This window comes from Hibiscus syriacus, unplaced genomic scaffold, assembly GCF_006381635.1.
Source record: "Hibiscus syriacus cultivar Baekdansim isolate YM2019G1 unplaced genomic scaffold, ASM638163v2 tig00116951_pilon, whole genome shotgun sequence".
NCBI classification, from domain to species: domain Eukaryota; kingdom Viridiplantae; phylum Streptophyta; class Magnoliopsida; order Malvales; family Malvaceae; genus Hibiscus; species Hibiscus syriacus.
In genome coordinates, this window is record NW_024063482.1 from 168748 (window position 1) to 192431 (window position 23684).

Here is a 23684-nt window from a genome sequence, read left to right on the forward strand (position 1 = left end):
ACCACTGCCTTTTTAGACTCAAAATTGACATTTTAACCCAAGGCATTGAGTTGTTCATCTGAACATGAGCTTTATTCTAAAGACACAACTTGGGGCATCTTGCGGGGAGCTTGAACATTGAGACATCTCGAGAAAAAAGAAGAATTCATCCGAAATAATTCTATCACGCGTTAATTACACTGTTTTCATGTGAATAGAATTAATCCTTAAAATCTATCCCCCTAGGGATACCTTTTCTGTGAGGACTTCCATGTATGAAATGATGAACGACTTTCTTTCTTTATCCCTTCACAACAGGAGAAAATATATATCCCTTGTGTCCCCTTTTGAGCCTATAGTATTTTTCTTCTGATTCAACCCTAACCAAGGATCACCCTCCACACTGGGGGGCAATGTGGAAGAAATCTGCTCACATGAGTGAAGACATCAATCCAAAGGAGTTACCAAAAGGTGAACCAGATGCCAAGTGCAAATATTTAATCAGAATAAAAAGGGCAAAAAGAAAAAAAAGCAAAAAAAAAAGCAAAAAAAGAACAAAAAGAAAAAAGAAAAAGGGACAAAAAACACATGCAAAGATTCCCTAAAGACAAATGGCACATCAAGCTTCAAGCTACGAGATTGATCAAGCACAATCATTCCCGAATCACTTCACTCGAAGATCATAGAGCATCAAGAGAAAGAGACATTTTGAGCAAGACAAGATTAAAGGCATCAGAATGAATTGATCATTGGTTCAACACCCTGAAACACTTGTTTGGGCCTATTTATCATTTTCTTTCATAACCATGAACCCTGGCCTACATTACGTGCCTTAAAAGTCCTTTCTAATCATACATGGATTTCTAAACAGGAGAGACTATCTTCAGATTTCATCCCGCCCATCAGGATTAATCTTTGTTTGCAAAAAACAATGTAATTAATGTATGATAGAGAAAAATAACAAAGGGGGGTTCAAGACGTAAATCCTGAATAACGTCTTGAAACCAAAGGAGTGCTCGAGTTGAAAACCTGAAAAGGTGGCTCGAATATAAAAATTGTGCAATTGAGGCGATCACACAAATTCCTCGATAAGACATCACACAATCCGAGTGTGACCATAAAAGCTGGGAGTCGGAGAACACTTCTAGTATATGAGCATGCAAGCTACCCCATCAAACCTTTGAGCATCAAATGTCAAACCATTTAGCATCAAATGAACAAAAATGCCAAACCTTTGACCAAACACAATAACCTGAGACTTTTTATCCTTTCTTTGCTTGACCATTTCCCAAAAATAGCTTTGATCTTGGCACATGTCAAATAGCTATAATTTATTGAAGGATTAACATTGTAATTAATTCTTTGATATCCGATGAACTCTAGTTTTATGATTTGTCTCAATTGTAAAACCGTGAAAGTGACAATATTTTCAAAACTTTAGATCAAACATCTTTCAAAACTCTTTTAATTGATATTTTCATAACTTTGAAAATAAAAGAGAAAGAAAAACATTTTTTTTCAAACAAGACAGTCTCTCTAGAGTGGATCTTGGTAAATGACATGTGACTCTTAGACATAAAGCTCGTGCTCAGAATCAATGATGAAGCAAGAAATGAGGAACATTTGGGGCATCTTTGAAGATTCAACATCAAATATTGGGGTATTTTTTGATATTGGGGCATATTTGGGGATTCAACATCCTAATGCAAATTATCAGACCTTTTTCAGGAGATAAAATATAACCAATTCATGTTACATGCATCTTATGCATATATTTTAGAGCATCATATCTATCATTTTCTTTCCACGTACATAATTTTTACAGCTTTAGAGTCAAGTTCGACTTCAAGACGAAGGATACTCGATTCAAAAGCACCTTTACAGATTGATGTCGGTTGTTTAGCTCAGCAGCAAGAAGCTACACTTCAACCAAATCGACAGATAGAAAGATCGACATTCATTTTCAGATTTGACATTTCCAATATAAATTCTGTCTCGCTTGAGACAGTGTCATTTAATGCAGATGATTATCTCATTTGAGATTGCTTTTTTAAAACAGACTTTGTCTCACTTGGGACTGTTTTACTCGAAAGAAGATTTATTTCACTCATGATTGTTTTTCTTAAACCAAGATTTGTCTCTCTTGAGACAGTTTCTCTTGAAACATAAACATTGAAAACATTTCCCTTGAAATAAATTTCGTCTCTCTTGAGATAGTTTCCCTTGAAACAAAATATTTGAATATGTTTTCTTTGAAACAAATTTCGTCTCCCTTGAGACAGTTTCTTTTGGAACTAAGTTTTGTCTCTCTTGAGACAGTTTCTCTTGAAACAAATTTCGTCTATCTTGAGACAGTTACTCTTGAAACACAAAATCTTCAAATTTATTTCCCTTAAAACATAATTTTGTTTCCCTTGAGACCGTTTCTCATGAAACAACATATATCTTTGAGATCATTTCCCTTGAAACGAATTCTATCTCTTTCAAGACAACTTCTCTTAAAGCATCATCTGAACCGTTACACTCAGCTCAGGCACATACTTGAGATGGTCGAGAAGCATTTCTCAAATCAAAAATAGAATGTGCACATCAGATTTGAACATTTGAAGAATTCAAGATCAGGGATCAAAATTTGAAGATTCAAGAATCAAGTTTCCAGACAGGCAACTGGAGATCGAGATTTCTCTCCAGAGCCCCAAGATAACATATGTTGCATATGCATTTTAGGCACACCTAAGAGCATTGCATCCATAGCATCACATATATGCATAACTTTTTCAGGTTTTAGCTAGAGTCAATTTCAACTTCGCGGCGAAGGATATTGAACTCAAAGCGACACAATTTGCTCGAGAGTGGATTTCAACTTCACGACGAAGGATATCTAGCTCGAAGCCAAACTTCACAATAAAGGGGTCTCCACGGTTTCAACTTCATGGCGAAGGAAATTGTGTCCACCCGCAACATACAATACTTGGATTTCAACTTCACGACGAAGGATATTCAAGTCAAGGCTCAACTTCACAACGAAGGGGCCATCCGCGATTTCAACTCCACGACGGAGGATATCGTGGCACTCGAGACAACGCAAGTTCAACTTCACGACGAAGGGACCGCTGCTTGTCAACAACAACTTCTCAATTTCAGATCCAATTTCAACTTCACAACGAAGGATATTGGACTTCAGACAACGCAAGTTCAACTTCACGACGAAGGGACCGCTGCTTGTCAACAACAACTTCCCAATCGCAGAGCCAATTTCAACTTCACAACGAAGGATATTGGACTCCAGACAATGCAAGTTCAACTTCACGACGAAGGGACCGCTGCTTGTCAACAACAACTTCCCAATCTCAGGGCCAATTTCAACTTCACAACGAAGGATATTGGACTCCAGACAATGCAAGTTCAACTTCACGACGAAGGGACCGCTGCTTGTCAACAACAACTTCCCAATCTCAGGGCCAATTTCAACTTCACAACGAAGGATATTGGACTCCAGACAACGCAAGTTCAACTTCACGACGAAGGGACCGTTGCTTGTCAACAAAATTTCATTCAGATTCAATTTCAACTTCACGACGGAGGATATTGGACTCTGAACAATGCTACTTACTTGGATTTCAACTTCACGACGAAGGATATCCAATTTCAGGCTCAACTTCATGACGAAGGGAATCTTGCACACAAGCATCATCCATCTTTAGATTGGATTTCAACTTCACGGCGAAGGATATCCAACTCAAAAAGGGAGTATATGTCAACAAAGACCTTCGAGTTCGACTACGCTCAGCTCCAAGGCACATCATTTACAGCATAACTCAATGCTAGAAGGGTTATCTGCCATCAAAATTGTCGAGTTCGATTCCATTCAGCTCGATGACACATCAATCGCACTACTTTCTGGTTGCAGTCGATGTTTTCAAGTCGAGAAGAGGACCTGGGTTAACCGTGCCTTAGTGACAAGCAACCATTTTCAAACAAAAGCTATATGTCAATGAAGATTTCTGAGTTCGATTCCGATCCAAGGTCTTTAAACCGAGAAGAAGACCGAAGGGCAACGAGAAGCCACGTTTTGATTCAAATTCCGAACTACGGCTTCAATTTCATATCATTCCAAGATGAACACGACTTCACGACGGAGGAGTTATCCGTAACTCAATTCGACAGGGAGTTATTGAAACATCAGAGTCAATTTTCAACTCCACCGAACGAAAAGTGTGTCTTTTAATCTTTGCCCTATCCCCGTTACACGACTATGGGCAAAGAGGGGCAGCTGTCAACACACCTTTTCGTCCTACTAGAATTCAAACTCCTAAAGATAGGATAGAATTTTGCTAGGATTCAAAAAATAGGATAGAGTTCTACTATATTTAAATTCCTAAAGATATGATCCACAATCACTATAAATAGCTATTATAACTCACCATTGTAAGACACGATTTATACACAAAACATAGAGAAAAGCACGGGAAGATACAAAGGCAAAGCTATTGTAAAGGATTCGAAAATGAAATAAAAGGTAGCATTTTCTTTTTTCTTTCTTTTGCATGTGCACGTTATTTTTCTTGAGATTTGGTTCGAATAACCCAAAACGTGGGTTGCGCCGATGACCAAAATGGGTGGGGTTTCGAAGTTTCGAACCTAGATCTACCCCGAGGCTTATTTTTAAAAACCGGTTTAATTTTCGGTTAAAGGAGGGAAAGAGCATTTTAAAAATCTATATTAGTCCCTTTATTTATTATATGGATATTTTATTCATTTATTTTTATTATTCATGTTATTATTATTATATGTATATATATATTAAATTATTTTCATTTGATTTTTTACTATATTTTATTATTATTATTATATATATATTTCTTTAATATTTTACTTATAAGTCTAATATTACTATATATATATTAAATTATCTTTATCTAGTCGTATATATTTTTTATACTTTTAATAGTTTATTTATATACATATTATTAAATATATATATTCTTAATTATTTTTATTTGATTATTTCTTTATTTATGTAATATATCTTATAACTTTATATATTTATATTATTTTTTATTATTTTCGTTTTTTTTATTATTCATTATTATTATATTATTATTTTTTAAAAAAAACCTTGTGTCTTTATCATTATCATTATTAAACATTATATTATATACTACTAACCTAGAGGGCCCATTTTTTTGTCTTATTTCTTACTAGAGCCCTCCATTTTCGGTGAATTGGGAGGGTAGCTTTTCTATTTTTAAGTATTTGGTGTACATATATAGCTTATTTATTTTATTAATACTTTGATATATATATATATATATTTATATTTTTCCTTTTTTCAAATATTACTATATATAATTATTACTTTACTATTTTTTCTTATCTTACTTACTTATTTTATTTATTTTATTTTTCCCTTGTATCTTATTTGTTTTCTTTACCTTGTTTATCTAACACATTTCTCGATTTTTTTTCAAATCAATCAAGGGTAAGTAATTAGGATCGAAACTTTACCTTTTAATTTAACTTGTTATTTTTCTTAATTAAGACAACTGGAAATTACGTAGTACCGAAAGGGCGGTTCAAGGGTGCTAATCCTTCCTTGACCGTAACCGACTCCCGAACCCGACATATTTCTGGTAAGACGCAGATCAGGTAAGAAATAGGGTATCCGATCAACCCATTTATTTTTAAATAAATGATCGGTGGCGACTCCAATCCACATTTTTCAAGTCGAAGCCCAATTTCGGGGCCCAACCGAAAGACGGTTGCGACAAAATGATTTATCAAAAAGTATATAATAAGTTATTTTACAGATTTAGTGTATAAAATTCTGCTGATTTGTAACTAATTTTATATTGATCAATTATTTTATTTGAATTGAACATAAGAAATAATAAAAATTACTTTTTTAAAAAATCAATTATAAATGTCAATAATCTAAAAAAAAGGTGGGTAAAAGTTTTTATTAATATTTTTTTAAAAAAAAAATTGTGAGTTGAAAGTAGTAAATTTTTTATCTTTCTTAGGCGATGAAACTTCGTTCCTGAAATTAAATCCAGCCGTTTCATTGACCCACTTTCCAATTTACATCCATGCAAACGTAGTTTAAGGAATTTGACAGTATTCAGTTTTCAAACACGTCACCATATGGTTCCACGTGGCGAGATCCCAGCCAATACGGACAACAGACAAATAGTCCCCCGGCTCACACTACTAATTTGCGCGCTCTGTCTTCCCCACCCTTTCACAGTCGAAATATTTTCCAGGAAAATTCCTGGTAAGTTCTATCTTTTTTTCTCTTCAACATTTCAGTTCAATTTAGTGGATAAATTTAGCCAACGTAGATCCATTACAAGATCAAGATCCCCGAAAATCTCTCATTTTTGGTATGTCATGATTCTTGCTTATAAATCTATATGCATTCGTTGCTCTCAACTCCAAATTTCGCTTTTTGTTCTTTGTCGATAATTACTATAGATTCAATTTCTGTAGCATTTGTGTATTTATTCAGTTCTAATGTTCTACTTTTTTGCTTCCCCTTTGGGATCTCTGGTCCAAGCTTAGGTCTTACTGTAGCCTTCTTTTTAGCTTATAATTGAGATTTAGGGTTCTGCGGTTTTAATTTTTTCTTATTTTCGATTAGTAATTTGAAATCGAGTGAGAAAGTTGGGTTTCTTTTTATGCGGGTTCTTTTGATCAGCTTGCGATTGAACTCTGATGAGACGCCGCCCTGTGGCGCTGGGTCCTTTCGACGCAATGGAGAAGGGTCCCCATAACAGTCAACGAACCCGGCTCTGCTTTTTAGCTTCTTTATCAGTTTTTTTCTGGATTTTGCTTTTGTATTTCCATTTTGTAGTTCTAGGAAGTAGCCCTACAATTGAGGACTCTGTTGCATCAAAACCTGTAAAATTTGAATCTCCTTACATTAAGGTGGAGTCCGTGCCTGCTCGGGTGACTGATGTTCATGTAGAGGAGGAGAAACCAGCACCTGTAAAAATTGGCGAGAATACGGCTGATGAAAAGGTGGTGGCTTACCCATTTATGAGAGCTTTGAGAACAGCGGAGAATAAGAGCGATCCGTGCGGTGGAAGGTATATTTATGTGCATAAACTTCCTCCAAGATTTAATGAGGATATGCTTAAGGAGTGTAGGAGTTTGAGTCTTTGGACTAATATGTGTAAGTTTACTAGTAATGAAGGGCTTGGTCCTCCACTCGAGAATGTGGAAGGGGTGTTTGAGAATACTGGCTGGTATGCTACAAATCAGTTTGCAGTCGATGTGATATTCAGTAATCGGATGAAGCAGTATGAGTGCTTGACCAATGATTCCTCGATCGCAGCTGCAATATTTGTGCCATTTTATGCGGGGTTTGATATTGCAAGGTATCTTTGGGGTTATAATATCTCAGCAAGGGATGCAGCCTCGCTTGATTTGGTTGATTGGCTGATGAAGAGGCCTGAGTGGGGAATAATGGGAGGGAAGGATCATTTCCTTGTGGCTGGTAGGATTACGTGGGATTTCAGGAGATTGAGCGATGAGGAATCTGATTGGGGTAATAAGCTTCTGTTTTTACCTGCTGCAAGGAATATGTCTATGCTTGTGGTTGAGTCAAGCCCCTGGAATGCAAATGATTTTGGCATTCCATATCCTACCTACTTCCATCCTGCAAAGGACGAGGAAGTGTTTGTCTGGCAAGATCGGATGAGAAAATTGGAGAGGAAATGGCTATTCTCTTTTGCAGGTGCACCACGTCCTGGTAATCTCAAGTCAATAAGAGGCCAGATTATTGATCAGTGTAGGAGTTCAAAGGTGTGCAAGTTGTTGGAATGTGATTTTGGGGAGAGCAAATGTCATTCACCCAGCAGTATAATGCAGATGTTCCAGAGCTCCTTGTTCTGCCTACAACCTCAAGGAGATTCTTACACAAGGCGATCTGCTTTTGACTCAATGTTGGCTGGTTGTATTCCCGTCTTCTTCCATCCTGGGTCGGCATACACACAATACACTTGGCATCTCCCCAAAGATTATACTACATACTCAGTGTTCATCCCCGAGGATGATATTCGTAAGAGAAATGTTAGCATTGAAGAGAGACTCAATCAAATATCTCCTGAGCAAGTGAAGATCATGAGAGAGACAGTCATAAATCTCATTCCCAGGCTAGTATATGTGGATCCTCGCTCTAAATTGGAGACTCTTCGAGATGCTTTTGATGTTGCTGTACAGGCAGTCATCGACAAAGTAACAAGGTTGAGGAGGAACATTATCCAAGGTCGTACGGAATACGATAACTTTGTGGAGGAAAATAGTTGGAAATATGATTTGTTAGATGAAGGACAACGAGAGGCCGGAGCTCATGAATGGGATCCTTTCTTCTCAAAACCAAAGGATGAGCAGAGAGATCAACCTGCTGAAGCTGCGAAAAATTCTTGGAAGAATGAACAGATGATAAGTACAAGTTAATGCAGTCTCCAGAGTTTAAAAGCAAAGAGTTCATGTTTTGGGTTTGGTGGCTTGCAAGTATAACCTTGTAAGGGCCTGCGTGTGCATCAACTATAGCTGTTATCACTCAGCATATCAGGCCAGAAGACATGTTTTAAACCAAAACATATATACAGGGCGTGGCTAGGTTGTTGGAGGTCCTGTGCAAATTCTTATAAATGAGTCCTTAGATCTCGAACGTATTTTTCTGAAATAATAAAAAATTTACAGCTGTATTACACTGAGCAAACCCACTTGTATTGTTTTTCCAAAAAATAATTTTTCTTGTTAACGAGATTCAAACTTAGGATCAATAAAGTCATGGGTCCAATGATCTAATCACTGTTCTATACCTATTTTTATGTTTCTTAATGGCAACAATTAATAGATATACTCGATTTCGGGACTTTTATTTTTTTGGCCCTGCGCCGTCGCGTACTTTGCACACCCTCAGCCACGCTCCTGCATATATATAATACATATTTTATGCACCGACCAACATAAAATTTCCTGCTTGTGTATTTGCTTAGATTCTTTGTGATGTTTATTTTGGCTGAGATGTCAGTATTTTCTGCTTAATGTTCCTTTAGTATCAATGCATACAAGAAATAATAAGTATTTGTTCAATAAATTTCAGGAAGAAACATTTTGGAAATGTTATTCATTATTTGCTTGGTTAATGAACATACAAACAGGAAGGTTGGTCATGTTAATTGGGTGGATGTCCTTCATTTATTTCTAATAAGAAATTTCGTCTTTATTTCCGTAGATATAAAATATAAAACTATTTTCATCTCACGATTTATAAGGTCAAATTCTTTTCTGTTCTGCCACTCACATTACTTGATTCCCGTTATATTTATTTTATATAATATTTACAAATATTAATTAATTAAATAGGAATTATTTTTTATATAAAAAAAATGAAATATATGTTATTTTTTTTAGCTTTCATCACATATGTAACAATATTTCGATTATCATCATTCGAAAAACTAACAAATTATCATAATTATTTAATATATAAATTAAAATATAATTTTAAAAATATTTAAAAAATTATTATAATATCTAAATACAAATAATAATACGAAACAAATGAGAATGAGACGAATGACGAAACAAGTAGGAATGAGACAAAACGAATGACGAAACAAGTGGGTATGAGACGAGACGAGTGAGGATGAAATGAGTATACGATCATATTCACATTTGTCTCATCATTCATGAAGGATCTAATTTTTATTTTTATCTTCGTTTAATCATGCACAAAACTCATCTATCCTTATTCAATGGACTATTAAATGATACAGGTCCCTATAAAAATCTGTCTCACTAATTTACCTACATACAAATGACATGAGTTTAGGCACCCTATTTTTCCAATCCTTATACTTGATTTAGGCCCTTGTTTTCTTTTTCTCGAATTAGGAAATTTCTTGTAGGTGCAACCTTTTCTTTTTTCACGTAATTGTACTTGTTCTCATATAATATCTGCCCCAACAATATATATATATATATATATATATATAAGAATCAAAGAGGATAACATGAATATAAAATTATATCTACGATTATTTTATTATATAAAACAAATTTAATTTAATTTTTACCTTCATTTCCGCCCCACCATTCACAAAATCTATATTTATCATTGTCTAAATTAGTGCTAAAATGAAATGGATCCCATCCATCCATACGAATGACATGGCTTTAGGCCCATATTTTCCCAATTCTTGGACTTGTATCATGGGTTTTGGAACGAATTTATAAATTTATTAGGAAAGAAATATAAAATATATTTTAGTTTAAAATTTTTAAGAGACGAACTGCCCACCCGTGCTCCACCATCCGTCCGGAATTAGCATTCGTTGTTCCTTCCCATCGTAAATTTACCTGCCATTCCCACGCACGCTTATTTCAAAAAGCTTTTTCTTATCCGATCCAACAACACGTAACCCCTCCCTTTGAATGTTGATTATTCACATATTTCGGCATTTATTGTTTTTCCAGATCAAGAATCCAAAACATTATTCTACTGGATTCCAGTTTGAACTTAGCATATTACTTGCTGTTTGAATTTGGAAGGATAATAAAATAAAAGAAGTTAGAGAGCTCAAACAACACTCCAGGGCAAGGGGGAGGCCGATGAAGGCGTCTGCATTAATGCACTTGAGCCAGCATTTAATGGCGATTTATCGACGTCTTTCTCACACTTTTTTCTTCTTTTTTTTTAAAAAAAAAAATTCCGTTCGAGGAGACTAAACAAACTGATGGGATGGAATGATGTTTGAAGATATTCAAAGTAAAACCATGGTTTTAGTTTTAGAATTCTGGGAATGTATTAAAATCAAGCATAACATCTCGTGAGGCCAAGAGCCTGGTGTTTTCAGCTCCTCCAAGAAAACCCAGAGCCTCCTCTCTCTCTGCCACAACAAAGGATTCTCGTGAGGAAGAGCTCTTATGTTTCACGAGTTTCATATTCATACCCAGACCTCAAACATGTTCCCGTTTCCATGTTTGAACTCTCTTCTCCACCTTCAAATACCCCCCCGGATCCGCTGCAAGATCATCAGATTCCAAGTATCAGTCTCTTCTCCATGGAACCCAAAATACAGCTTTTCTTCTCTGCTCTTTGTGTCTGTTTGGTTTCCGTATATGGAGACACTCTGCAGACTTACATTGTTCAGTTGCACCCACAAGGTGTAACCAGCTCCTTGTTTCCTACTAAGCCTCATTGGCATCTCTCGTTTCTCGAACAAACGCTTTCCTCCGAGGAAGACCCTTCTTCTCGTCTCCTTTACTCTTATGGTTCCGCCATTGAAGGGTTTGCAGCTCTGCTGAGTGAAACTGAACTAGAGTCGTTGCGAAGTTTGCCTGATGTTGTTGCTGTTAGACCCGACCGGCTGCATCAGCTTCATACCACTTACTCTTACAAGTTCTTGGGACTTGGCAACAGTTCAAATGGTGCGTGGGTTAAATCCGGATTCGGTCGTGGAACAATTATCGGGGTGCTTGATACCGGTGTTTGGCCCGAAAGTCCTAGTTTCGCCGATGACGGAATGCCACTTGTTCCGAAAAAGTGGAGAGGGATATGCCAAGAAGGGCAGAATTTCAAGGCCACGAGTTGTAACCGAAAACTCATTGGTGCAAGGTTCTTTATAAAAGGTCATCATGTTTCCTCAGCGTCCCCATCAGCAAACATGGTTGATGAGTATATATCACCCAGGGATTCCTCCGGGCATGGGACTCATACATCATCCACAGCCGGAGGAGTTTCTGTTCCAATGGCAAGTGTGCTTGGTAACGGTGCCGGTGTGGCCCGTGGAATGGCTCCTGGAACCCACATTGCAGTGTACAAAGTTTGCTGGTTCAACGGCTGTTACAGTTCTGATATCCTAGCTGCAATGGACGTTGCGATTGCGGATGGGGTTGATGTGCTTTCGCTATCTATAGGTGGCTTCCCGTTGCCACTTTTTGATGATAGCATAGCTATCGGCAGTTTCCGAGCAGTCGAGCATGGGATATCAGTGATTTGTGCTGCAGGTAACAGTGGCCCACTTCAAAGCTCAGTTGCCAATATAGCTCCTTGGATTGCTACCATTGGTGCTGGCACACTTGACCGGAAGTTTCCAGCGATAGTTCGTATGGGCAACAGAGAATACGTGTATGGTGAATCTTTGTTCCCAGGGAAACGGTTACCAAGCGCCGAAAAGGAACTTGAACTGGTCTATGTCACTGGTGGAAACAGTGGAAGCGAATTTTGCTTCAGAGGGTCTCTTCCAAAGGCAAAAGTACAAGGCAAAATGGTGGTTTGTGACAGAGGTGTGAATGGAAGGGCAGAAAAAGGTGTAGCAGTCAAAGAAGCAGGTGGTGCTGCCATGATATTAGCCAATACAGAGATAAACCTCGAGGAAGACTCAGTTGATGCTCAAGTCTTACCGGCAACTGAGATCGGTTATGAAGAGGCAGTGCGTCTAAAAACTTACATGAACACTACCCGTCATCCGAGAGCTCGAATCATATTTGGTGGAACTGTTGTAGGAAGGTCAAGAGCACCAGAAGTAGCACAGTTTTCAGCCAGAGGGCCCAACCTATACGATGCTTCAATCCTCAAACCAGATGTGATTGCTCCAGGGGTTAATATAATTGCTGCTTGGCCTCAAAACTTAGGTCCCACTGGCCTTCCAGAAGATACTAGAAGAGTTAATTTCACTGTCATGTCTGGTACTTCCATGGCATGCCCTCATGCTAGCGGCATCGCAGCTCTCATTCACTCGGCACACCCAGGATGGACTCCGGCAGCCATTAAATCTGCAATTATGACATCAGCTGATGCAAACGACCATAGGGGAAAACCAATAATGGATGGCAACAAACCAGCTGCTGTCTTTGCCATTGGAGCTGGACATGTAAACCCCAATAGAGCCATCGATCCGGGATTGATCTATGATATCAGGCCAGATGAATATGTTATTCATCTTTGCACCCTTGGATACACAAGATCAGAAATCTTTACAATCACACATAGGAATGTTAGTTGCAGTGGGATTTTAAAGATGAACAGGGGTTTCAGCCTCAATTACCCTTCCATATCAGTGGCTTTCAAGCAGGGAATGAAGAGTAAGCTGATCACAAGGAGACTGACAAATGTGGGGAATCCTTATTCCGTTTATTCGGTACAAGTGAAGTCTCCCGAGGGAGTTAAAGTGAGCATCAAGCCCAGAAGGTTGATATTCAAGCATATCAATCAAAGTTTAAATTACAGAATGTGGATAACATCAAGGAAGAAAACTCGAACAAAGAAGATAAGCTTTGCAGAAGGGGGATTGACATGGATTAATGCTCACAATAGCTTCCACAGGGTTCGAAGTCCGATCTCAGTCACCTGGAAGTAGCAACAGCTCAGCCACCTACCTTTTTTCTAGTTCTTATTTTAGTTTCTCATTGGAATAGCTTGGAAAAATTCATGGTATATCAATATTTGTGTTGAGCATATAACATGTTTAAGTGCGTAGAAATTCAAAAATATTGGCAAAAGCTCTTCATCATCAAAAATGAAGAGTGAAGAAATAATAATAACCACTTTTATTACTTAGAGTGCAGCCAAGAACATTCATATGCCTAACCAATCTGCTTCACAAGCGATTAATAGAACATCGGCAAATGTCATCAGTGGAAAATTGAAACATTTTCTATCAGATACCAACATTCTATAAACATAACCAGAGTAAGTCATCAAAGGAACTAGCAAGCATCTTAGCACACAAGAAAACAAAGTAAACGATTTGAAAACCAAAAAAGAAGGGGAAACAGAATTTTGTTGGGCATATGCAAGCGCAATAAGGTACTTTCAAGAAATCTATATTGGGATCTAACCCAATATAGGCATCTGCATTGGAGTTATACTTTAAACAAAATTACATAACACTAAGGAAGAATGCTGATGACTGTGGAATAGTGCAAGAGAAGAATATAATTGCCTCATTTTTTGATGAACTGCAAGCCATTTTCATTGGAATATCGCTCCATAAATCTCATGAACCTATCCCATTCTCGGGGAGTTCGCATTATGTACTTTGCTTCAATCCCTGCAGGCTTCCCATTCACAAATTTGGCATTTACATCAACCGACTGAAGAACTCCTTCCTCGTCAATCATGTAGAACCCGGTAATGTCACCGACTTCACCGGATGAGTCGAATACGGAGGGTTGATCGAATCTGAATATCGCCATACCATTTGTACCATCTCTGGACTTGGTTAACCTCACATCCGGTATTGTCTGTTCATCAGTTCCTTGAATGAACTGAATTTTCGGTTTCACCATCATTACTATCGGTCCACATTTCCTAGAGTTCCATGTCGTTGGCGGTAATGGTGACCGAGCCACCCCTAAAGATTGCCCATTAAAAAGCGAATTCGAGCTCCGGTGAGCAACCGAAGATGGTATTCCTACAATACATTAAAAAAAACATTAGACAAACTCATCTAAATGCAATAAACTTGTTACCAGAAAGCTGCAAATAAGCATGTTTAAGAGTATCAGTATACTGTATACAGCTCATTAGCAAAATCTAAACATACACAAAAACTAATACATATTGAACAAGAGAAAGCACTGAGTAAATTGAGATGGCCTAATTCTAGTCATTTTTCACAGTGAGTTGTCTCTTCAATCTTCATAAACATAAAAGGAAAGTAAACCAGTGCAAGGAACCAATGGTCCACTAACCCTTGAAATTAGAGTACACAAGCAACCACATTATAAAAGGAGTTGAAAAATAAAGAAATGCCTGAGAGAGAGCGTGGTTGGTTGGGCAAAGAGCGAGAGACAGGAGAGGCCAAAGCCAGAGACTGAAGAGTTGCCATTGTTGTTGGGAGTGTTGAGAAGGGAGAGGGGAAGATGGGGGGTTTTAGAAGAGAGTTAAAGAAGATACTTGTGTGTTGAGAGTGATGGATGTGTTAAAAGGAGAGCCATTCGTTTTGAGAATTTGGATTAGAGGAGAGTGATAGGCTTTTTTGCCTGTTGTTGTGCCATGTCATATGCGCCATGCAGACCCTGAAAATAAAAATCACAATGCAGACCGAGTTGACACGAACCACAACGATTGGAAATCAATGGGTCAGGTCTTGTGGATTAATCAATAAAAGGCCCATTTTGATATGCTTTGTTTGCCTCTTAGCCATTGGGCTAGCTCAAGGAACCTCTCCAAAAGCATTATTATTCGAACTGAGATCAATGGAAAAAGGTTTAATTCTAGTTTTGGTTTCTCCATGAAATTTTTTATTTCGTCCTCTTTCTACTGACATATAAATATTATTATTATTATTATTAAAATATTTTTTTATGATTATATAATAGTATCTGTTTAGAATCTTTTTAGCCTAAGACATCACGCACACACTGCAAATCCAATCGTTCAAACAGGATCTTCTATAATGAATAACATTCTCATTTACTATTAAAGACACTCAGTGGGTTCAACATATAAATTTATTGTTGATTTCATATAGTTTATTAAATTTTCATTGATACTAAAAAAATATGTCTCACTATTTTACCAACAGCAATTAACATTGCTGTAAATTTGAACATATTAATAACATTATAAATGTAGAAGGATCAAATTATGTTAAATTAAAATAGAGAAGTTAAATCTTAATTGTTAACATAGTAAAGGAAATATAAGTAAAAGGGTAAATTACATTTTTAACATATTTTTAATTTGGTCATGATTAAAATCAATTTTCAATTTTATCACTAACATTGGAGTAATTGATCATGTTGGTCACTCATCCTTACATCATTAAAGAGATTGTTGACGTGATATTTATATAAGTGACATGACAATATATTTAGTCACTAATGCATATATATTTTATCAATTTAATCGTAAAAAAAATAAGTTTTACCCTTTATAAATATAAATATGAATAATTTAACCTTCTTTTTTCTCTCACTTTGCTCGTAATATTATTTATTTCTCTATCTTTTTTTTTAATTAAAACTAGAACCTGATCGTTTTCTTTTTATTCTTTACCCCCTCGTTACAATTATTGAGAGATAATGATTGTCGTTCGATTTATATTTGTGATTAATGTGATATGAATCAATTTCTTCCCTTTCTTTTTAAAAATAACCTCTAAATATGATGAAACCGATCAGAAATCTTTGAAGTTTTAAAAAAGGTTGATGATAAAAATAGAAAGACTTTAATAATTGGACGAGGAACAGAATGATTTACCCAGAGTAAAATTACAAAAAGAAACTGATATTTTGTGATTGAAATTGCGATCAAATTTCGAGATAGCGATGAACGAATAAACTTTGTATGACAAAGACAAGTAGCTAAATTGATGAGGGCTTCATCCTCGCTTGGCTCTCCCCATTGGAACTCTCTCAGGCATAGGACAGCCCATGTCATGGTGGACAGCTACGTATTTTGATTCTATCCTCAACTATACCATTTTTAATCATTATCTAAATATATTCATCCACGGCGGAATTGTTGCGAAATATATTAAATGGGGTTTGATGTTACCTAATGTTTTTAAAATAGTATGGGTGATTTTTAACGTAATATTTATTTAAATTTTTTAAATTCGTTGATATTGTTTATACATTTTATGGACTCGGTTTTTTAAAATACATTTTTTATTAACCTAAGTCAGTATATGTTTTAAGTACTTCTAATTATTTGACAATAAATGTTCAATCAACCTTGCAATCGCTAGAACTCGAACCCATGACCTCTAGGAACAACAACGATTCCTTTAACTACTGAGATAAATTGGTTTGTGCACAGACCCAATTTTTTTAAAATCTATGATCTATGAAGAGAATAACATTTTTTTTACCACTAAAACCACTTAATGAGTTTTGATGTTACCTAAATTTATTTCAAATGTTAAAATTTATAATTATATATTCATTTTGATTTTATGTATAATATGATGTATATATTTTGATTTGATATGTCTTTATAAATAAAATTTTAGTTTTAGATTACTTATTTTAAAAAGATAAAATTGGTTCAATACATTTTAAAATATATAAATTCAATAAATTTTATGTATAATAAATATAAAACTTTATATATAAATATAAATCAATCTCATACAAAAAATGATATTAATATAAAGTTTCGTTGCCTTAATGTCCTCTTTACAGTAGTTCTTTAGTTTTTCTTTAAAAGTATAGATCATCATTTTTTATGTAGATTTAAATAAACATCATCTCTGTTTTGATTTCTTTCTTTTCACATATTCTTGAAACATTTGTTTTTTACATGCTTTTTATGTTACGATTGATCATCTGCTTTTACGACACAATTTTATCTATCGTTCTAATAGTTTGGCGTTTTATTTTGCATTAATCATGACACACCTCTTGATCATGAAAGATCGACAGTCTTGTATAGCTAAATCTTCATTTGTTGTTGTTTGTCGATGCATCCAAAACCACTAGTGGATCAATCTTTTAGATTGATTTTCTCAATCTCTACACTTACATAATATCGTGTGTAATTTTGAATAAAGACATGAAGATTATTAATAGTTACTGGAATTTTTTTGGAAGATAAAGCGTGTATTTGAAAGAAAATTTTGATTTATTAATTTTCATTTCCTTTGGATTTCCATGTTCGGGTTGTGTTGTTTTTGTTGTACATTATCTTTTTATTTTATGCAAACCTACTTTTTGTTTTCAAAAGTATTTTAAACATTTTCCTTTGTAAATTAAATATTTTTCATATAGTTTTTTTTGCATTTTAATAAATTTTAACATGTTTTTAATTTCTTATATATATATATATATATATATATATATATTTAAAAAATAAATAAATAAAGTGGAACCTTTGACCTTTAAACCAAGAAGAAGAAGAAGAAAAGTAGAGTGGAGATAGGGTTAGGGGTTAAACAAATAAATGAGGAAGGATTGAGTCAAGTAAAGTTGGCTCCTAAGACCTAACCTTAACCTCGCTGTCTTTCAATATCAACTGCCCTTTCCTTTCAAAATAACCATTCCTCGCCAACACAATAAAGAATAATCGCCCATTCGTGTTCCATTCTTCCACACGTGTAAGAACCATAATAATTAATTATTTTATAAATAATTAATTATTTTTAATTTATAAAAATATATAAAACAGAGCTATTAAACGAGAAAAGAAACACAGTAATGAATATTCGAAGCCTCAACTAATAATTAAATATATTAACATAAATTTAATACGATTTTAACACCTAAATATGTGAATAATCCGATTTCCACTGAACTTTTTTTTTTTTGAAAAAGAAAACTTATGTTGTGACTTGGGAGTGGGGTAAATTGGTAAAGGCCAAATTTTCACATAGAATTAAAGAGCAGGGAACTTTTTAGAAAAGTGAAAGGCTGAAAGCAAGCTACTAATATTATTATTCTTTGCAAGTTGCTCTCCATTGTCGGTATGCTTGAACTTTGACCCATGATTTTCACTTCATTTTCCTTTCCAACACTTATTTTAGTTCATTTTATTATTACCTAAAACTTCTATTTGCCCCTTATATCTCTTCCAACATCCCAAAACTATCACATAAATTTTAATTTTCAGGAGTTTAATATTATATCAATTATATCTTATCCTAGCTCAACTGTTAATTTAAGCCTTAAAATATCAAATTAAATTTATCGAATATCAATCTAAGAGAGCAAATTGTAACTAATAATAGAAAGGGGGAAACTAGGTAAATTAAAATAGAAGGTTTAAGTATGTAGTTATCTATATATGTTTTTTAATAACAAAAAAGTTAAAAGATAATCTCAATGAAATTTACAAAGGATTGTTGTTTTAATACTTAAAAACAATTTAAAGTTATCCCTAAGATACGATAGATTTGAGATTATAAATATATTTCATGTCATATTTAAATTTATAAAAAGAATTCAATTATTGTGATATTAATATTTTAAACTTCAATTAGAAATATTTGGGACCAATTTAAAAATTTTGAGATTCTTGAGCATAGTTTGAAAATTTATAGTGCAATTAATCCTTTGATTTATTTATAGAAGAAAGTATATGATATTTTTATTTTTACGCGATTTACGTGAAAAATAATACGGAATGCAAACGCGTATAAGAGAGCTGTAAATTGCATTATATGTGCCGTAGTTTGTTCGATGAAAAAGAGGAAAGAAAGTAAGAAACAGATCGGACTGAGTCACCGAGCCTCCTTTTTCTCTCTCTATCTCTCTCACGAGAACTCGATCTCGATGTATCCCTTCCCGTTGACCGCCGGCCTCTAATCAAATTCTTCACCATCCTCTCTTTCACACTTATTTTTTGAAAATTATAATTAAAGGAAATCAAACGTATAAATTAATCAATTCACCATCTCTTCTCTTTTTCTTGTTTATTTGTTACTGGGTCCAAATCTCCAATACAAACTGCTCCCTTTTCCCTTGTTTTATCTTTCATTCTTTGCTTATAAACCATTTCTCTTCCGATCCGATCATCCGTGTTATTTTTTTTCATCGAAAACGACGGCGAGGAATGGGAGGGATGGACGTCGAAGGGGGAATCGCGAGGAAGCTGTGGAACAAATTCAGGAGCGAATCGGTGTTTGTTAATTACACTCCTTTCTTCGTTTGCGTTGCAGCTGGGAATTTAAGTGCCGATTCTTTCCAGCACTATATCTCTCAGCATGTTCATTTACTCAATGCCTTTGTTCACGCGTGAGTCACTACGAATCACTGCTAAAAGCTTAATCATTACGCTAGTTGTTTTAGTTTTTTTCGTTTATTATATTTATTTGGGAAATTTCAGGTATGAATTAGCGGAGGAATGCGCTGATGATGACGAAGACAAGCAGGCAATACGAAAGCTAAGGAAATATATTCAAGGCAAGCTCAATTCAAACGACTCTCTCGTCCAAGTAAGCTATTTTTTCCTCTTTATTGATGTTTCTATAGTTTCATTTTATAAAATAAAAAACGAATCGTTGTTATTATTATTATTTTGAAATTATGATACTTAGGATTAGCGCTGCTCACGATCATTATTGCTATTTTCATTGGATAAAAGGGAAAAAAACACGAATAACATTTTAATTGGCGTTTGTGGCGAACTAGACACTTTATTTGTTTCTGATTGATTACTAATTGGTGTTAGTAATATATTTTTCAAAACTTCATATCTCATGCCATGGGAAATTTTCAGGTTTATTAGTTGTATTTGATGCTGCTAACTTGCCAATTAGCCGTATGTTGTTGAAGGAAAATTTCTAATATGCTTAAAGATATATGTAACCTTTCCTTATACATCAATGATGATGTAAATGGGTTAGATTAATTGCCTCGTTTTCTTTAAGTAAATGCATAGATGTAAGTTGTTCAGTATCGACTTTGTTATTTATAGTTTAACAGGCATGTTGCAAATATGAAATTGCTTGTGGATTTTCCTTTTTGTTGGTATGGGCTCTTGTGGAGTTTTTAACCCTAGAACTAATGTATAAGATAACAATTCATAGACAAATTGTACACTATCTAGGCCAAGATCCTCATATATAAGATTACGTAATTTAACTTGGATCGCTTCATTCTTCATTTAGGTATGTAGTGGCGGTTACTTTTAGTCTCTTTTGACAATGACCTACAATGCAGGAATGGGGCTTTGAACTACCAGAGGAGAGAATTCCGACAAATACAACTATTAAGTATACGGATTTTTTGTTGGCAACAGCCTCTGGTAGAATTGAAGGAGAAAGAGTCCCCGGTAAACTTGCAACCCCTTTTGAGAAGACAAAAGTTGCTGCTTATACACTTGGCGCTATTGCACCTTGCATGAGGCTCTTTGCCTTTATGAATAAAGAGATCCAAGCTCTTCTAGATCCTAATGACGGCAGTCACATTTACAAGAAGTGGATTGGTCATTATTGCTCTCAAAATTTTGAGGTACATCAGATTATTAGTACTTTTGCTAACTGAACTAGAAAATTTCCTTTGGTTGTTTGGAAAAGAATCACTTTACTCAATTCTGATTTCAGGCTTATGCTTTTCGAATTGAAGAGCTGCTGGATACACTAAGTGTAACTTTAACAGGTGAAGAGCTGGATGTCATAGAAAAAGTCTACCATCAATCTATGAGACTGGAAGTAGAATTTTTCTCGTCTCAACCAATTATACAGGAAACGGTGGTCCCTTTGTCTCGGACTCTAGACCCTGCAGTGGGTGGTGAACTCTTCATATTTTGCGACTTTGACTTGACTTGCGCTGCTTTTGATTCCTCTGCTATATTAGCAGAGATTGCAATCATAACAAGGCCAAAGGCAGACTCTGGTGGATCTGAAACCCAACTTGCTCGGTTGTCATCTGCCGATTTGAGGAGCATATGGGATGTCCTTTCTGCCCGGTATACCGAAGAGTTTGAACAGTGTATAGAAAGCATCAAAACAACCGAGACAGGTTTGATAAATGACTGCCAATCTTTTAGTCTAGCATGGATTTGGTGAGAATTTGTTGCGAATTTTTAGTATTTAGAGGACATTGCTAAGTGAGCATTTTGTGTTCTTTACTTGTGCAGCAACAAGTTTCAGTTATGAAGGTCTCTGTGAAGCACTTGAGCAATTTGCACATTTTGAGAAGGCTGCAAATTCAAGAGTGGTTCAGTCAGGAGTACTTAAGGGTTTGAATCAAGAGGATATAAAAAGGGCTGGCCAAGGTTTGATCCTTCAAGATGGTTGTAAAGGGTTTATCGGGAGAATCATGAAAAATGAAAATCTCACTGCTTCTTTGCATGTACTTTCTTATTGTTGGTGTGGGGATCTCATTCGTTCGGCATTTTCAACAGGTAATCACTTGAACACTGAAGCCATGCTATATTACACATTAAAAAAATCAAATATTTAATATTTAATTTGAAGAGGTGGATAAAAGATATAGAGTCTACACTCTAGACATAAGGATGACTAGATATTGCAAGCCAAATAGGGAGTTTGGATGTCATAGTGTATAATGCAGTATTATATATCAGGAATCATATCCAAAGTAGGCTTATTGCTTATCATGCTTCCATGCTATCTGTGAGTGTTAGGATGACTTGAATATACAAAGACCATCAGTTTCCAAAGTAATGCATTTTTAACGCCTCCTAATTCTCTTATCAGGGGATGTAAAAGCTCTAAATGTTTGCTCCAATGAGTTAGCTTGTGAAGAGTCCATCACCACAGGGGAAATCATTAAGAAGTTAGAGTCTCCCATGGAAAAGCTCCAGACTTTCAATAACATATTAAACAACAGAGACCAAGATAGCCAGCACTTGACAGTTTATATTGGAGGCTCGGTCGGTGACTTACTCTGCATGCTCAAAGCAGACATAGGTATCATGATGGGTTCAAATCCCACCCTAAGACGATTGGGGGAACAGTTTGGCGTTTCTTTTGTGCCATTGTTCTCCGGTTTGGTGGAGAAACAGAGAGAGGTGGTGGAAGATAGTTGTTCTAATTGGAAAAAGCTTTCTGGCACTTTATACACGGTCTCTAGCTGGGATGAGATACATGCATTTATTCTGGGTTCATCACCATAAATCCTTCTCTCTGCTTGATCAAAGGAAGCAATTTACAGTCATTATATATACATATAGAAATCTCAATTGTGGCTAATTTTTCTCAAGGTCCACAGGTCATCCCTGATTCTTTTTTTTACTTATTTCATTAGGGACTGCCAAACAAATTCAACATACAGATCCTGGTATCACAGGTACAATTGTGTAGTTACTGAAGCAAGTTCATTATCCGATGTTTTGGCTCAGTTGTCATTTGAGTTGCATTTAAGAAAGAAAATATTGTAATGCCGATATATATTCCTTTACGAAACTCGAGGAATGTATGTTTGGTTTATTTATTTATTCTATAAGTTGTTTTTCTCGTTTGTTTGCGAATTCATAGTCAAATGTTTCTCAAACTCTACAGATCAATGTTTGCTAGTTCACAGCTGATTATGAAATGTTTCCCCAACTCTCCATAAAAAAGCAAGTTGATCATTTTAAATTCTAGCTAAGTTATTTAGTTTGAACTATTTATTCGAATTGATTTAAAACTTGTATAATTTAAATTATTTGTTTTGAAATTTAAAAATTAATTATTTTTTAAGGGTAAATTATATAAATGATCATTGAAGTATAAGCAATTTTCTTTTAGCGTTGAAATTCTAAAAATAATGAAATGATCACTAACATTATCATTTTATAGTATGATCTGACATTTAGACGGCTGAATTGATACCGTTTGCTTATATCGGTACCTTTTGACCAAACATTTTTTACTCTCTCTCGAAGATGCACGAGGGCATGCTTATCTCCATCACGATTGCCATCCGCCAGTCACTCATTGAGACTCTCTTAGTTGTTAGGATAGCACTTCTTTGCAATGCCAAGCTCCCCAAAGACAGATATTCGACGAAGGATGTCATTACAATGCTTGCTGAGGCAAAACCATAAGGAAAAGCTACAGCAACAATGGCGGAAATACGTCTAACAGTGAAAAGCAAGTTTTTAACACTTCACCTGTAAACAAAGATAGATCGAGAGGGGCTGACGGGGATAACCATCCCCTGAAAATTTAAAATTTTCATATACTTCAAGTGTTTTCTATTGAATATCTATTTTCACCCTCTAAAATTTTATAAGTTCGCCCCTTAACATAAAATAAATAGCGACGTTTAAGGGCAGCCCTCAACTCCCGGCC

At 35.4% G+C, this 23684-nt stretch overlaps 4 protein-coding genes across 4 annotated transcripts; 3 read left to right on the forward strand and 1 right to left on the reverse strand.

The window, feature by feature from the left end:
* The first annotated feature begins 6391 nt into the window (after window positions 1-6391).
* LOC120188561 (xyloglucan galactosyltransferase MUR3-like) lies at window positions 6392-8663 on the forward strand. Its single transcript, XM_039191951.1, has one exon. The coding sequence runs from the start codon at window positions 6694-6696 to the stop codon at window positions 8437-8439; it is 1746 nt and encodes a 581-aa protein (XP_039047882.1). The 5' UTR covers window positions 6392-6693; the 3' UTR covers window positions 8440-8663.
* Window positions 8664-10770: 2107 nt separating this feature from the next.
* Window positions 10771-13555, forward strand: LOC120188560 (subtilisin-like protease SBT1.2). The gene has a single exon (XM_039191950.1). It carries the CDS (start codon window positions 10974-10976, stop codon window positions 13353-13355), a length of 2382 nt encoding a protein of 793 aa, XP_039047881.1. The 5' UTR covers window positions 10771-10973; the 3' UTR covers window positions 13356-13555.
* Window positions 13556-13734: 179 nt separating this feature from the next.
* Window positions 13735-14986, reverse strand: LOC120188562 (photosystem II reaction center PSB28 protein, chloroplastic-like). The gene is made up of 2 exons (XM_039191952.1): window positions 14753-14986; window positions 13735-14411 (listed from the first exon to the last, which is right to left on the reverse strand). The coding sequence occupies exons 1-2, from the start codon at window positions 14826-14828 to the stop codon at window positions 13942-13944; spliced, it is 546 nt and encodes a 181-aa protein (XP_039047883.1). The 5' UTR covers window positions 14829-14986; the 3' UTR covers window positions 13735-13941.
* Window positions 14987-19343: 4357 nt separating this feature from the next.
* On the forward strand, window positions 19344-22779 carry LOC120189095 (bifunctional TH2 protein, mitochondrial-like). Its single transcript, XM_039192430.1, has 6 exons — window positions 19344-19677; window positions 19769-19877; window positions 20605-20895; window positions 20988-21405; window positions 21524-21790; window positions 22107-22779. The coding sequence occupies exons 1-6, from the start codon at window positions 19496-19498 to the stop codon at window positions 22523-22525; spliced, it is 1686 nt and encodes a 561-aa protein (XP_039048361.1). The 5' UTR covers window positions 19344-19495; the 3' UTR covers window positions 22526-22779.
* The last annotated feature ends 905 nt before the right edge of the window (window positions 22780-23684 follow it).

What these genes read in the sequence shown, in the direction of transcription:
- LOC120188561 (XM_039191951.1), top strand. Translation starts at nt 6,694, where the DNA reads ATGAGACGCCGCCCTGTGGCGCTGGGTCCTTTCGACGCAATGGAGAAG.
- LOC120188560 (XM_039191950.1), top strand. Translation starts at nt 10,974, where the DNA reads ATGTTTGAACTCTCTTCTCCACCTTCAAATACCCCCCCGGATCCGCTG.
- LOC120188562 (XM_039191952.1), bottom strand. Translation starts at nt 14,828, where the DNA reads ATGGCAACTCTTCAGTCTCTGGCTTTGGCCTCTCCTGTCTCTCGCTCT. An exon ending in CCAACCACGCTCTCTCTCAG is followed by an intron (nt 14,412 to 14,752) that starts GCATTTCTTTAT and finishes AATGTATTGTAG; the next exon opens with GAATACCATCTTCGGTTGCT.
- LOC120189095 (XM_039192430.1), top strand. Translation starts at nt 19,496, where the DNA reads ATGGGAGGGATGGACGTCGAAGGGGGAATCGCGAGGAAGCTGTGGAAC. An exon ending in CTCAATGCCTTTGTTCACGC is followed by an intron (nt 19,678 to 19,768) that starts GTGAGTCACTAC and finishes GGGAAATTTCAG; the next exon opens with GTATGAATTAGCGGAGGAAT. An exon ending in TCGTTCGGCATTTTCAACAG is followed by an intron (nt 21,791 to 22,106) that starts GTAATCACTTGA and finishes TTCTCTTATCAG; the next exon opens with GGGATGTAAAAGCTCTAAAT.